Source organism: Callorhinus ursinus, unplaced genomic scaffold (genome assembly GCF_003265705.2).
Source record: "Callorhinus ursinus isolate GAN/ISIS: 27379988/994484 unplaced genomic scaffold, GSC_fseal_2.0 scaffold13, whole genome shotgun sequence".
Taxonomy (NCBI): Eukaryota; Metazoa; Chordata; class Mammalia; order Carnivora; family Otariidae; genus Callorhinus; species Callorhinus ursinus.
In genome coordinates, this window is record NW_027397075.1 from 22407156 (window position 1) to 22423933 (window position 16778).

Sequence of the window (16778 nt, forward strand, 5' to 3'; positions counted from 1 at the left end):
CCACTACCCCCTTCCTATAAGCCACCAGGTCAATTTCAGTGTCCAAAGTCAAAGTACTACTCACCTGGCAAGATACTAAATCTTGGGAGGCATTAATTTTTCTAATAATTACACCCCAGAAACAGTTTTGATCATACCAGCTTGGCGTAATGGTTTAACGTGTTGATAAACTGTCAGATTATCTCAAGGGGAGCCATGGATGCTTATATCTTTGTAATATGCAAGATATTACATTTTTATTTTGACAATTTCACTATAAACAGTGTCGAGAATGATCACAACTAGATAATTCACAACAAAAATAACGGAGGAACTCTCTTCTATACTGTAATTCATGCTTTATGTTTTGTATTTGCCCACATATCTCACTATCCCTACCCCTTGTGTACACTTCTTTCATTATGAAGGTGAAGTACATAATTTTCCCTAGAATCTGGATTTCATTGTCAACAGTATGAGTTTCACTAAAGATCTGGTCAAAGGAATTGAAGAGAGTATGGTATTTTTGCACAAAATAAAAGGAAGTGTTCTTAAGATGGTCTTAACCATTAAATCCCCTCACGTAGCACTCAGAGATTCTGTCCAAGACTCCTTGATCACTAGGATCCTGCAAGCAGGAGGGGCAAACACTAATTTTTCCTGGAATTGCCTCCTTTTATTTTTAGTGGAAAAACATCTACTGAGTCTGGAAAAATGCTGGAGGGTATCATGTGGGTCAGTATGATATTTGCCTCTTCATAAGCAAATAGATGATTTAATGAATTTTACATTTCCATTTTTCACCTATAGGATGAACAATCATTTTTTACCCTGTCATCAAACAGAGTGTACACGAGATCATGTGAAAATTATCTTTAAGTGTCAGGCTTAATAATCCCTCTATTTCTTCCCGATTTTAGCCACTGACTGGCAAAAAGCACATAGCATACAAAGCAAAATAAATCAAGGCACCAAAAATTAAGCAACACTTTTCTGGAAGAGACAGGATCAATTAAACTTTTGTTTTAATAGTCCAATCAGCTCAGAGTATGTGGTGTGGAATTATAATGACTGACATGGTCTTGTTTTGACTAACACTGTCTGTGAACACACAACTCACAAGTGAAAGGAGCTACAGAATGCTCAGGCTGAGTTCAGCATCAAACTGCCTGCTTTGAACAAAAGTGCATTTTACTTTCAAATTAAAGGTAAAGAGTTACTGGCCAACTCTGTCTGCAAAACGGCACCGATGTGATGAAAGATGGCAGTTTTTAGCCACACTGACAGCTGTGGCCAGTGCCTTGTATTAGGGAATTTTCACAGCAGTTTGAGAACTTGAAGAATGCAAAGGATTAAACATCACTCTAGATTGGGCTGGGGGAGGTGGCGAAATCATACAAATGCTAAAAATGTTCGAAGCTGCAAAGATTAAATAAAGGAACATATCAATTTGGAGCCACTGAATTACATCCAGCTGCGACAGTGAATTAAGAACCGATTAATGGCTAAAGCTTTTCTCCAGTTTGGATGCTGAAGCAAACTCATTAGGCTTTTAGAGTAGCTATAATGTGTGTACTGTGGGAACTGTTCAGTGCTATTCAGGAGACTCTAACTGTAAGCTCAGAGCATTTCCCGCAGAGCTTCTGATGCTATTTTTTTATATAACATGTGTGCCTGAAAACCCAGCCAAAAACAAGCCCTTTGTTTTTCTACTTTGTTGTGGTCTCTCTCAGCTTTACGTTTCTTGAACACAGGTAAATAAACTCATAATCCAGATGGTGCAACAGATGTGAGAGCAGTTCCTGAAATCAACAGACAGTGGGCAATACTTCCCATTTTCTCTTTTAAACGCTAACTAATATGTAATTCGGAATCTCCGGTGTAGTTAGCATCTGCTCCCTTCGGCCAGCCAAAGGTTACAGGTGTTCCTGATGTCATTTCACAGTAAGGCGTGGGCCTGGCTTGTGAGCCAGGGCCCAGGCTCTAATCTTTCCCTACCACCTACCAGTTTTGTCATGCTGGGCCTCCATTTGCTGTATCTTCTGTGTCAGCTCCTGTTCTCTTTGCTGGGCCTGAAGGGCTTGGGCCTTTGCTTCGTTGCTAAAGCTCTGCTGAATGCTATCTTTTTCCAGTCTACAAAGCAGAGAGGAGACGGACAGAAATGTAATCTACAGATGCACCAAGCCCCACCATTTCCCCTACAGACCAGAGAGGGCTGATACCTAGTAAATTGTGAAGCAGAAGAGGACAGCCTGTCAGACCCCCTCCCCCCTTCCCCCTCCCCCTTCCCGGCCCCCCCTCCTCCCCCCCTCCCCCTCCCACCCTGGCCCCCTGGGGGGCAGAGCCAAGGGGCCTTTCATGCTGTGTTTAATACATATCATAAATCGAAATGGACTAAAGTATACAACTTTAAAAATCAAAAAATCATGACAGCTGAATATTGATATTTTGTAACCTGAAAACACAAACCTCCTTTCCGGTAAGGCTGTCAACGTTCTGGGCCACCATTTCATGTTTTATCTTTTGAATGGTCAATATTTCCTACAAATCTTGCGGTCCTACGAATGGCATGATTCAATACACCGAAACTTAAATTCTTGAAACTCAGCTTTGTAGACCACCTCTGCTTTTCCTCCCCAACTTAAAATGGAACCTCAGATAGAATGTAGGAGATCCTATCCAGAAGCAAGGAAATGATTCTGCATGTTTTCGTTAAACATTTCTGCACATTAGGCCACGTAACGGGAATATAAATATGAATATGAAAATGAAAAATTTCCCCAGCACGTCAGAATAAGATCTCTTTTGCGTCATGCTGAGAGAAGTTGCACAATCAGAATATTCCGTCGTCCAAGACAACGTCGCAGCCCGTGGTGATGGGATACTGACCCAGTGAGATGGGTCATCCCGCTGGGTCCCTAGCCCATCACAGTGGCTCCTACAGAAAGAAACTGCCTAAACAATTAGAAGCCGAGGCAGCGATACTGATACTGCAGACACACATCAGGTTGGTTCCTCATACTCTGAATATAGGTAAGTGGAATGAGGGTTTCCTTTAATTAACTAATTTAGTTATGTCTAACTCCTAATCTCCTTGTGGGCATTTCTCATCCGTGCTGTTTTAGTTTACTAATTGAGATATTTACTGCCTTGCCTTTGCCAAACCAAAAATAAACAATTCCATAAAGCTATCACTAGTAGTCTACATACCGCTGTGGAGCTTCGATTCATTGGCTTCTAATTATAAAGCAACATAAGGAAAGTCTGTATTGAAATTGGTCAATGCATGTGGTAATGCTGCCGTGTAAAATTTCAGGAGGAAACTATACCCATACCTCACTCAAATGGAATCATCAGGAGTCCACGATAAATGTGAAATAAGGTCCCTTCTGGTGCTTCTAATAACAACACCCCCTTGGACCTGCTCCAAGGTCTTCCCTCACACTAAGTTCCAAACTGGTGTATTGCAACAAATAGATACACTAGGCCACTTTTTGCCTCCCCAGTCACACCATGCATCTTCTGCCCATGGATCACTGCATATGTCTCTTTTGTTTTCCTGGGATGGCTCCCCCTCTGCATCCTGTTCCACACCCCCCCACACTCACCCCCACCCCTCTCCCTCTGCTCAGCGTATACTTCTCCTTTAAGGTCTGCTCAACATTCTCCCCTCTCCTTCCATTCTCTCCTAAATTAAGTATTCTTTCCTTAATATAGGTTGTAAATGGATACGTCCCACTAAGATGGCATTTATCACACTTGACTTACTGCTTCTTGTCATCTTTGTCTCTCTAAATCCGGAGCCCGGCTCAGGATTGGTACATAAGAAGCAGGCAGTGAATGCTTAATGAATAGATGTTCTTAGACCCTCGCCATGGGGCAAGGGAGGATGCAGTCTTCAGTGAGGCTGGAGAATCTGCTCAAAGCTAGTTTGAGGAGGCAAAAAGTTTTCAGACATTTCAAAAGGAAGAGTGCCTGGAAGAGAGAAGCTGCAGTGACTTCACCAGCTAGAAACCGTGCTGCTGAAGGAATCAGCCTAAAGAGACTGTGGACTCTTCCACTGAGGAAGCACCCCAATGTCAGGCCCCTGGTTACAGGCACAGAGATGTGAGGCTCTGAGATCACTAATAACTGGGTAGCCTTACAACACACTGCTCAAAACCAATATCCACTTGAGAGTGAAAAGGAGTGCTACTGATAGTCATACCAGGACAACAGCCATGACTGGGGCTACCCTTTGCCAACCCGGGCTATGGTTCTCCTACATAAAGGGGTTGCCAGGCTCAACATCAATTTTTAGCACGAGAAGCTGCCTAATAACGGGTATTCTAAATTTACTATAGAAAAAATAACTACTGTTAGTAGTTCTCCTTAAAAAATAAGACAATTTAAAAGAATGCACTACTGAGGCACCTGGGTGGTTCGGTAGGTTAAGCGTCTGTCTTCGGCTATCCCGGGGTCCTGAGATCAGGCCCCTCACTGGGGTCCCTGCTCACCAGGGAGCCTGCTTCTCCCTGTCCTTCTGCTCCTCCCCCCCACTTGTGCACAAGCTCTCTCACTCTCTCAAATAAATAAATAAAATCTAAAAAAAAACCAATGCTCTACCAACAAATGTTGACTTAAACAACAAGTTTTGTTTCTTGAATCCTTCTCCAATTTTTACTCTATTTTAGAAACTACATGTTATTTTATAATTTTTAATTGAGGTATAATTGACATATAACATATTAGTTTCAGGTGTACAACATAATGGTTCGGTATCTGTACGAAGTACGAAATGGTCGCCACAAGTCTAGTTAACGTTTTTTTTCCATTGCATAAAAACACAGCTTATCTTTACTTTCCTATTTCCTCCCTCCAGCCCCCTTTCCTCCCGTGTTGCCTTCTCCCTTTGCAGGTTCTTTCTGACTTAGTAGGCTTTTTATAAAACCTTAGAATGTTAGAACTGAAAGGGAATCTCAAATCTGCTTAATCAAATCCTCTCACATTATAGCCGAAAAAAGAAATAGGCTTGAAGGTTACATTGTAAGTGATGTGAAGGCAGAGGTGGGACTTGAAATATTCTGATTTAGGGAAACCTATTTTATGGCACTCTAGAGGTAATGCAATCATGGATTGAAAGAATTAATAAAAACCACTTATGTGTCCAAGGGAGGGATTAGAGAAGAATCCAAATCAATTCATTTAATATTTATCATAACTCTATAACTCTATTATGTAAAAGACACTCTGCTAGGCACTGAGTCAAATAGAGATAAATGTGGCATAGTCCTTGCTCCCAACAGGGACTTCAAAATGGCTAAAATAAGAAGTAGAAGGTGGAATACACCAAAAGAAATCTACCAAATTTGGGAAAACTACCAAAGCAAAGAAAAATGAGAGGTCCGTCCCAGCTGGGTGTGAGAGTGTCATGAAGGGTGGCTGAGCTAGTCTTCCCCAACTGGGTTTCTTTCAGTTCTCACTCAGAACACTGATGATTTCATTTAATCAAACTTTTAGTTAGCCATATTTTATAAACTGGAATAAAAGAAATGGCAGTAAAGAAGAATTTCTTGGTTGTGATTCAAATGAGGCTGAAAGATTTAGACATAATTGCTAAAAACTAGAAACAGTCAAGGGGCGCCTGGGTGGCTCAGTAGGTTAAGCGTCTGCCTTCGGCTCAGGTCATGATCCCGGAGTCCTGGGATCGAGCTCCGCATAGGGCTCCCTGCTCAGCAGGAAGCCTGCTTCTCTCTCCCCCACTCCCCCTGCTTGTGCTCTCCCTCTCTCTCTCTCTGTCAAATAAATAAATAAAATCTTAAAGAAAAAAAAGCTGGAAACAATCTAAATGCCCATTAACTGCTAAATGGATAAAGAAACTGTGGTGTCACCTTACAGGGATACTAGGAATAGTAAGAATAAAAAGGAACAAGCTACTGTAAGTAAAACACATGGATGAGCCTCAAAAGCAGTATGCTTAGTTAAAAAAGCCAGACGCTACAAACATATTGTATGCTTTCATTTACATGACGTTCTAGAAAAGTAAATACTAGAGTGACACGTGAGTGCCACCAGGACCTAAGAACAGGAGGTGTGTGTGAGGGAACAAAGGGGCATGAGGGACATTTGGGGTTGACAGAAGTGTTCTCTGTCAGGATTATAATGGTTCCACCTCTGTATATATTTGTCAAAATATTTTTCATTGCACATCTAAAATTGGTGATTTTTATTATATTTAAATTTACCTCCATAGAGCTGATTTTAAAAGGGAGAAACTGCACTAGAATAGGAACATCTACCTTCTTCTCCAAGTTATTCACAATCACCGGTGGCCACATGTGGGCATGTCCATGTTTTCTTGATGATAATTAAGAGTTAAAGGAAGTACACAAGCACTGGATAGTCCTCAAACATGGACCAAGCACACATAGAGGTTTTGTCACTCCTTTTTTCCAATTACAGTTGATTATATTCTCTAAAAATGTCTGCAATGATACTTACCATCCCATTAAAGAAATGGACTGAAGAATTCACTTTGTTTTTCATCCTCAACTTTTCTATATCATTTATTATTTTAAATCCTGCTATTTTAAAAATATTCATGTCACAGAGCAAAAATGATTTATTAGATTTTTTTTAAGGACATTCTAAATTTTATAGCAACATTGAAGGAGTAAAAGTTTCTGATGGTCCTAAAGTTCATTGATGAGTCTGAGACAGAAATGATGAAAGCTTCAAGTCTAACCTGAGCATGGGGCCTGTAGTGGCAGTGATTTGAGGCACCAATCCTGTCACCTGTTCATTGAGGGCTGAAGCTGTGGTATTAAACATATAACCCTGTGGTTAAATGGCATTTCCCTTCTAAAGTACAATACAGAGAGCTTTGTGACAGTAGAATATTGGTAAAAGTTATGAGACCCTTTATAACATGCTGACTAGCCGAGAGCCATTCCTGATGGAATTATAGAGAAAAAAAGCAGGGAGGTATGGGTGTCACTGTGAGTTAAGACACATGACGTCCTTGTTCCCAACATTGGCGACATTATCTTTGATCACTTGGTTAATGTGCTGTAAGAAAGGGCTTTCCTTTCTCTCCCATTATTAATTCACTGATATCAGCATGGAGTTATGGATTCTTATTTTACTCAGTGGGCTATAATCGATTATGGCCACTATTTATTTTTTTGTTCAACTCATCCAAGCTGTTTCCTATGTTATATATCTCTATTATTCCTATGAACTTCCTGGCTTTCTACCCCCACCAAGATGTTCCAGGCTCATCTGGTACTATCCTTGTACCAGTCTTGCAATCAGCATTTCTCCAAGGAACTCTTCTGCCTTTTAATAGAGAATGGTATTTAGAAACCAATATCATCAGGTGGTGCACATTGCTACTGAGAAGTCTGCTTCTAGGTCACCTTGGTAGACAGAACCAGGATAGGAATATACATATAAATGTATAAATATATAAGTATTTTTCCATGTATGTTTATATTAATAATACATGTACATTCAGATTGATCTTTCCAATTCTGATCCAACAACATAGATAGAACCTAGTCTACCCTCTTTCCATCACTATAACTTTCCTCCTCAACAGTGAGAAACTTGGCTCCCATTATCTTCAACATATTTACTCATTTGTTCAAACTTACACAGTATACACAGAAATCACTTTCAAAATTGCTGATCTACTACAGAAAGTGCATCTTCTGTGAACTGGAATTAAACATTTGCTTATCATATTACTTGTTCAAAATCTCCTACTTATTAAGGGGCATGGCCAGGAAATCCAGGCCTACCTGACTCTAAAATCCAACAGTATGAATCCCTATGCTTCAATCTCTTAGTTTATCAGGGATAAAGAGAAATGAGAAATGAGAAAAGGTTAAAAGCATAACAACATCATTGAAATAATTAAATTATCCCTAAGTGTGTGTCTTTTAAAACCTGTATTATCCATCTTGACAGCTGAATTCCAAGACAGTTCTCCTTCTCCTTTTCCATTTGTCCCATATGTTATTGGATCACTTCTTCCTACAGTGACATTATCAATTAGTTGTATCCTTCTTAAAGAAATACATTGACTTTTACAAAAACATTGAAAGCCACACAACTATGTCTCTGGCCTCAAGCTGGTCACAGAGTTCTAGAGAAGATAAGACAAGCACATCTTATCTGGACTGTAAGTACCTAAAAACTAGAGACCTTGGTTTTGCTCACTAATTTATCCCAAGAGCGTGGAATGGTGCCTGGGACATACCTGTGCGGTCAACAAATATTTGATGAACGGATGAATGAAAGAATGAATGAATGAATGACTGTTAAGAGATGGAAAGTACTATGTCTCCACACAGGTTTAAGGATCCTCTTGTCTACTGATTGGAAGAGAACAGGATCAGATAATCCCTATTTTGGCCAACAATTTAGTTTTATATTGTTATGGGCAACAATAACAAAGTCAAAACAACAGTAAAATTAGTAGGCAACATGGTATCTTTCATGTTTGACAAGAACACAAAATCCTGTACTTGTTTACTGCTAACAGGGGCTATGGTCTCATAGTTGAGCAAACATAGAAATACTAGAATAGAACAAACTGGGATAAAAAAATACAAGAGGAGTAGCTTTCAGTAACCCCTACTTCCTCAAGTATGCAAAAAAACCCTAATGGCATCATACATATTTCCTAGAGTAAATTATTTCTATTTTCTTCACTGTAAAGTGTGTCAGAATTTTAAGTACAATGTTGAAAGATGAGTTATCAGATTAGAACATGAGTCACTTCTAGGAAAGGAAGCAGAAACAGAAAGGAGATCAACGTCTTTCAAAGGAATAAACACAAAAGAAAGGAAATAATTAACAAAACCAGCCCTAAAAATAATTTTCTCTCCCAAAGTGTTCTTACAGTATCTCCAAAATAACTTGAAAGCTCTAACCATCAGGCAAAGGAGGCCATGCTTGACGAGATACTGCCCGCTTCTGTTACATGGTGTGCGCGACTCACATTGACTTCAGACAAAACCACGGACTCTTACCAACTCAGTGTCCTCCCCACATCTGTGCTTTCTGTTTTGCAAAGAACACTCCAACACATTGACCTCTCTACTCTTCCTAACAATTCTGGAAGGCAGGGAGATGGAACAGTTAGCCCTGCTTGACACGAAGAGACACCTCAAGCCCAGAGAATTAAGAGATTTGCTCCACGGTGCATAGCTCGTAATAAGTGGCAGATCTAGAACCGACACCTGTCTTCTCACTTCAAGTCCAGTGTACTTCCATTCCATGGCATTGCCTCACATGAGTGGCTTTGTCAGACTCCTACTGCTCATCCATTCCACAAATACTTAAACACCTACTTTGTGCCAAGCACGAAAGTGTGGGGATGCATCAGAGTTCAAGACACAGACCGCGACCGTGCCTTCAGAATTCATGGTGAAGAAAACAGACAAGAAAGAACAACTGAAACAGAATGGGAAAAAAATATGAAAATAGGGCTAACGTCCTGCTATCCTATGGGAAGATGGGATAGGAGTTGGAGAGTGGCGAGGTACAGTCAGGGAGGATTTTAGGAAGCTTAAAAAAATTAGAGGCTGAAAAAGAGTTGTAATTAGCCATCCAAAGCATGAGAAGAATCTTTTTTTTTTTAATTTTATTTATTTGATAGAGAGAGACACAGCGAGAGAGGGAACACAAGCGGGGGAGTGGGAGAGGGAGAAGCAGGCCTCCGGCGGACCAGGGTGCCCGATGCGGGGCTCGATCCCAGGACCCCGGGACCATGACCCAAGCTGAAGGCAGACGCTTAACGACTGAGCCACCCAGGTGCCCCTGAGAAGAATCTTGAGACAAGTGAAGTGGACAGTGTGTGCAAGATTCAGGGTGGAGAGATAACCCAGGTGCCTTTGGAACATTGCAAACAGCCTTGGCATGACCAAAGGGTGGCATATACATGTTGCAGGGTAGAAGCGAGCTGCTGGTAGAGGGAGATTGGAGAAAGAAAAGACTGAAGATGTAGGCAGGAGCCAGAACACGAAGCTATTTTTAAGGACTTCATCCTAAGGGAAATAGGGAGCCAATGTAGGGTTTTAAGCAGGGGAGTGTTGTGATCACACTCATACTTCAGAAAGATCACTCTGGCTGCAGTGTGGGGAACAGATGGGGAAGGGACAACATTAGAAGCAGGGAGAGCACTTATTACTACAGCAATAGCAAGAGCAATTTCTGAAATTGTTTCCTAGATGTGGTAGCTACCATAGGTAGATACTGACACTGAACAACCTCCAAACGCATATTTCAGCAATTTTCACCCTTAAAACATTTCAAGAGCTCAGAGGTCTCTGATGCGTAAGTAACTGTAAGTCTACTCTATTTTGTGACACCATGGGCCCAGTTCACCAGACCAAAGAATAAGAACAAATATGCTACTGCATAAAATAAACTAGATCATGATTTTGCCTTTGTATCTTCCTATTGTCAAAATATGCGTATTTTCCATCTCTGACCCTTCTATATAAACGGATCACGTTAGTCCATTCCTGACTTTCCTCTCTGAAAAATGTCAGTTTATCTACATAGTCCCCACAATTCATCCTTCTGATGAGTAACTTCAGATCAGACATCAGTAGGATCAACATATATGTTATAATGGCATTTCTGTAAACTGTCAATGGATATGCGTCATTGTCTAGTTGTGATACCACTGATTGAAATACGTTTCTATTTTATTATTAAAATGTTCTTGAAATTACTTCTCAGATCCACTATTAAATGGGGAATGTGTTGGTTGCTTTGTGGCTACTAAATTTATTAAGAAACAGGCTATAATAGCAAGAATTGCAATTATCAAATACACTTTATCGCATCTTCTTTCTTTTTTTTTTTTTTTTTGCATCTTATTTCTTAAGCGCTATAGAGTCATGCTTCAATTACCTGGGATGTTGGGAGGTGAGAAGTTCCACATGAGAGAACTTTTCCAGGCAACGGGCCCCAAGAAATCTGACCATTTACAGTAGAAATATGTCTCAAATATATATTAATTATGGCTCTGCTTCCTTGAGCAAACTATAATGAATATAATCGACTCCACTTGATAGTCAAGGTCATAGTGTCAAGTGAGGAAGGCCCTCTTGCTGCTACTGTTGCCCCTGCTATGAAGCTCTTGGGGCTCACTGCTCCCCCTTGTACCTCCAGGTGCCCACCACCAGTGAGTGACTGGAAAGAGAGGGTGCTTTGTAACAGCTGCTGCATGGAAAGTCTCAGACGCTGTTCTAAAGATCCAGAAAGCAAATGGAAGTATGAGCGGCTTCTTCTAATTTTTTGCATTGGTTGTTTTGGGTATGAGTTGCTGCCATGCTTTTTGTTTTGTTTTGTTTCTTAAAAGTACTTTTTAATTTATATCTTAGTTTATAGCTATGGGTCAAATGGCTGAATTTACCAGAAGTCTGAGTCTGAGCAAATGGGGAAATGCCGTAATAAAGATAGGAGAGTTTTCACTGTTGCTGAAGTGGTGTGTTTTTGGTCAAACACTCAGTATGTTTGTACTTACAAATTAGGATTGTGTATTACTGACTAACCTTGGCTTGATAACAAAAATACAGTTCGTTCATTTTTAAAACTTGATTGAGATCTCTGTAAACTTTCCATAATTTTGCATGGGATTCTGGAGCTGAAAAGCACAATTACATTTTACAGAAGAGAAAACTGACCAGGGCCCAAGTGTTCAGATTCCCATCCCAGTGTTATCCTCACTCTTCCAAATTAGAGAAGCATGTTCCTGCCACAGGCCTGGGGTCATTTTCCTCATGAAAACATTTTCCCTTGCGGTCATTTTATGATTTGTTTAACCCGATTTCTATCTGGCTCGGAACATGTGCTTACAACAATTCTTACCTACCTTCTGAAAGGTTCCTTTTCCGCAGTAATGCAAGTGTGTGTTGGGTTTTCTACTCCCCATTCCTATGGCTGCACAGCTGTTCTTTCTGTTCCCAAAGACCTGCTTCTACCTTTATTCTAAATCTATACTGAAACTCATTTCTACAGGGTAGCCTGTTCTGAGTGCACCCAAAACAGGGGAATTCATGCCCTGAGGAAAGGAGTAGAAGCAACTAAAATCCTAAAGGGCCTCTAAAAGCAACATTGTGCTCTTGGCCTTGAGGCCTCAGCACGTGAGCCCCCCCGTCAGCACAGCTGGGTCACGCATTTGCACACACGAGCCAGAGGTTAAGAGCTCGGACCTTGGTGTCCGCCGGCTTTATTCCCTCACTTACCCTATGACTCCGTTTTCTCAAATGTGAAATGGGGCTAATGATGTGTCTCTCCTTCGGAATACCAGGACATTGTATGTAAAATATACTTAGTACAGCACGGGCATATCCTGTGTTCAAAAATATTAGTCGGTACCACTATTATTCTCATTATTATTTCCTAGAAGATGACTATTCAAAGTGTAATGATCCATACAATTATCTCAAAGACCCACAAGCCCAAAGAAAGAATAAAAAATGTCCTCAATTTCCTGATAAAAGCTCCCTGATATGGGAGGAGTGGTATTCTACCGTGGGCATGAGTTGGGGCTTTGGACACTCCCAGACTAGACTGGGGCCCTGGCCCTGAGAGGCCCTTGCCATGAGCCCTTGGATGGGAGCTGTCTAAGGTCATTTTCTCATTTAGTGAAATGATGTTATCTGGATACGTGAGACAATCTATTTAAAGCAACCAGCAACATCCGGCCCAGACCACCATTTGACAAACGTCTAAATTCAACTAATGGCCTGGCATCTAGTTATTTCATTGTCGAATTTATTTGCAACAGCTGTAAGGTGTAAAGGCAAAGCCAGGACCCTAAGATAGGGTTACTCTCAGGGGCGGCTGGGACAGTGAGGAGTTCGGCTGCTCTTCAAAGAATGACCAGTAAATGGCAGCTTCCTCCTCCTCCTCCCCCTCCTGCCCAAAGTGGCAGTTCTTTAGAAAAGGACTAATCAAAGACAGGCCTGGCTACTGGCTCCAAAATTACAGAAAAAGCTGACATGATTTTCTTGTTTTTATAGAATGATTCCAGTTCTTGTAGAAATAGAATTCAGGGTTTATGCTCAGGAGAAACCAACTGCATCTAGACTGGGTGCTGAGAAGAAGCCGGGGAAAGTGAACACAAGAGCCTGGGGCTGCCATGGTTTTATACAGCAGCCACTGGCCACACGTGGCTGTCACTACCTGATGCGTGGCTAGGCTAAAGTGAGAGACACTGTAGGTGTAAATAATAATGCACCGGGCTGGGGAGAATTAGAAAAAAAAAGCAAAAAAAAAAAAAATCTCATTAATTTATCTTGATTACATGTTGAAATGATACCATTTTCTATATTGGGTTAACAAAACTATTAGAATTAATTTCACCTGTTTCTTTTCACCTTTTAAAATAAGGCTATTTGGGGGGCGCCTGGGTGGCTCAGTCGGTTAAGCAGCTGCCTTCGGCCCAGGTCATGATCCCAGGGTCCTGGAATCGAGTCCCACATCGGGCTCCTTGCTCAGCAGGGAGCCTGCTTCTCCCTCTCTCTCCCTCTGCTTGTGCTCTCTCTGTCGAATAAATAAAATCTTTAAAAAAAAATAAAATAAAATAAAATAAGGCTATTTGGAAACTTTTCATCAAATATGCAGCTTGCATGTTGTGGCTCTCCTTGTATTTCCACTGGACAGTGTGGGTTTGAGCATAACTCCTTTGTCTATTTCCCCAGAGCAAAGAATCATTTTTAATCCCGATGGGCTACAAATCAAAATAACCATGTTGCCAAAACTTGCTAACTTTAAATGCCTCATGAAAATATCAAATCTCATCATTTTTTATAAAAAGCAAAAGCTATTAAAATAACATTTTTTTTTTTACCTTGACAAACTTCTCATTTAAGTCGTCCAGTCACCATTGCGTGAAAGGAGAAATAAGAATTCTGATAGAAAACGAAGAATAGCTAATGCTGAAGCAGTTACCATATTACACAAATGTAAGCAATAAAATCTTTTTTTTAAAAGAAATCAGATCTGGTTTGAAGCATCTTCCAAAATACATATGCATAATTAAAATTAAATTATAAAGCATATTAAAAATTATTCCACACAGCCAAGCTGGCAAATTATAGAAAAATATCCAGTTATGAACATGCATTAAGACTCCTAATAAGTAAATGTGCATATAGTTGGAAAATCTTAATAGTCTCTCTGTAATTATTAAATGGCAATAACAGTTTCCCTAAGAGATTTTCCCCCACAGATTTCTTTTCTTTTCCCCCACAGACTTTTGAATCCCCAGTAATCAACCTTGTATCACTCATTACTTGTTTCTAGTAAAAAACTAGCACTTTCAAAGCTGATCAAGAGGACCACGTAGTTGTATTAGTCAATCAGTGCGTCAGCCAGTTTAATAAACTATCCCACCGCCTGGTGAGCTAATCTGTTGCCTTCGTAATTCTCACTTACTGCAAAACATAATCTGCACTTTGTGGAATTCAGATAAACCAATGAATGGTTTCAACCCTCTACAAAAATTGCTGGAGTTTGTTTGTTGGAAGAAACAGAATTTAAAACCCAGCAAGGGGAGGGGTGGATGGGGAGCCAGGACCGCACACAGCAAGCTCTTGCGAGAGTCACTGTTCCAGCCATCATTATCACTGCCACATCATTATTTACAGAAAATCTTACCAATAGGAGCTGCTGGAAATAATGATAAATTATAGGCACCTCCGAGTGTATTTACAGAAAAATTAACACATTAGGAGTGCTCAACTTCTCGACTTCTAGAGCTTACTCTCCATGAGTTGCTCCATTTCTTCAGGATACTGGAAGGGATATACTTAGAAGGGACAAATACTGGGCTAGCAAGAGCTGAAGGAGAGAAAGGTCTATTGCAGAGTCTGATTTAGGGGCCCAGACTTCGACTCTGTGCCAGTAACTCCTGGCAGAAGGTTTTCTGAAAGGACTTATATCCCAAAGCATCCATGGTATTTTACTCTACGAAATCTTAATTCTAAGAGTCAAGCTTTGAGAGAGGTACCTAAATCTTATCAACTGACTGGCGTCCAGTTATCTGCCAAGTTGTTTTTCAAGAACTATATATAAAGTCCAAGTTAGAATGGTGGAGCTGGAGAACCCATTTTAACATTAACTCTGGCCCAGCTGACCATTCAAGGAATGGTCAGAGATGTTCCCCTGTGCTTTAGAGGACAGACTCAACCTAAATTGAAAGGTACCCACACGCCTGCTCTCAGCATGAATGGAACGGCTGGGGAGAGAAGTTCCAGAGGTGCCGACAAGAAAACAAAAACCTCCCACGTGACAATTCGCAATTATCCTACCACAAATTAATCTAAATGAATTTAGATTAATTTTTCCCAAAGTGTATATTCCTAAAAACCTGATTCCTGGGAGAGATGTGGAGATTTGGTAGAAGAGATTCCATAAGTCGTATAAATTTGGAAAATGTTGAAAACTAAATCCCTTTCCAAGAGAGTCACAATGCGCACTAGTTAGCATTTCCAAGGCTCTGAGAAGCCCGACTGGCAAGAACCCTACTTAATTCAACTTTCCAAAAGGAACTGATCACAGAATCGATTTTCTCATGACAGCCACCATCAGAGGCAACATACTAAGTGTAATAAATAAGCCTATTCTGGAGCCTAATTGCTGAGGCTTGAATCCCAACTCCACCTCATTGCTAGTGCCGTGAACTTGGTCAAGGTAGCAACCTCCATACACCTCAGTTTTCATATCTGTAAAATGGGCTCATGGCAGAATCCACCTGAAAGGGTCACACGGAGACTAAGTGAGTTAATATGAGTAACGTGCTCATCACAGAGTAAGCAATGTGTCCTGGGAGCTATCTTGACCACTACCCCCAGGAGGAGTGTTCCAAGAAGTGGTCATTGTTTGTAAGTTACAGCTCTCTTGTTTGTTTCAAGAACTAGTAACTGGTGGAAAAGTCCAAAAAGAAAATTGTTTTTCCTTTCAGCAACAGGTTGTGCAAGACTCCTACAGAAAGATTTTAACAGGTTTCTTCCGACAAGTCGTGTTATCACTGAATACCAGGGGTGTATAATGTGGAATACCAAACAGCGCTAGACTAAGAGTGAGGAGCTGGAGATTGTACTCTTAGCTTCCACTGCAGAACTGCTGACCTTGGGCAAGTCACTTAGCGTCCCTCACTGCAGTCCTCACATATGATAATGAGGGTTGGACTAGGCTTGTTTCACTAATTCGTTCACTCCCAATGATCTGAGCTAAGCTAAGGAATATTTGTAAATACAAATGCTGTTTTCCAGATTTTACGCACACACATGTAGGTAAGTTATTACATCCATTTTATACAGCGCCTGGTATAGCTAATGTTGAATGAATGCCTATTTAATAGCAATCAACCCGTTATCCCTTCATTCAAAAAAAATGACAAAACCCCTATGACATAAGACATGATGCTGAGCACAGCTAAGTTTACATGTTTCTGGAAAGCTATGAGTTCCACCCATAAAGAGCCTGCAGTTTAATCTGTGATGTAGCAAATGAGGACTAATTGTTAATTCCTTTTTCCAACCTTTCAGTTTGTATCCCACAATTCAGGTGAATTTTGTGGCATTATTTTACACAGCAGCACCACACTAGTTTTCTATATTATTATAAAAAGGCTCTATATTGCTATAAAAGGGATTTTATAAAGGTATTCAGGAACTCTGATGGAAGAGATGGCAAACTCAGTACCTTACAATTAAAGCAAGTATGCGCGATCAACTTTATGTAAAATTTTAGGTTAATAAGAATATCTATTAAATGAAAGCGTCTTAACA

General features: G+C 40.5%; 1 protein-coding gene across 7 annotated transcripts in view; it reads right to left on the reverse strand.

The window, feature by feature from the left end:
- SDCCAG8 (SHH signaling and ciliogenesis regulator SDCCAG8) overlaps nt 1–16778 on the reverse strand; it is a 232069-nt gene that overhangs the window by 82260 nt on the left and 133031 nt on the right. For all 7 annotated transcript variants that reach the window (XM_025877582.2, XM_025877581.2, XM_025877588.2 and 4 more), the window contains exon 14: nt 1985–2112. In XM_025877582.2, the coding sequence (XP_025733367.1) occupies nt 1985–2112 (128 nt within the window). The remainder of the gene's footprint in view (nt 1–1984; nt 2113–16778) is intronic.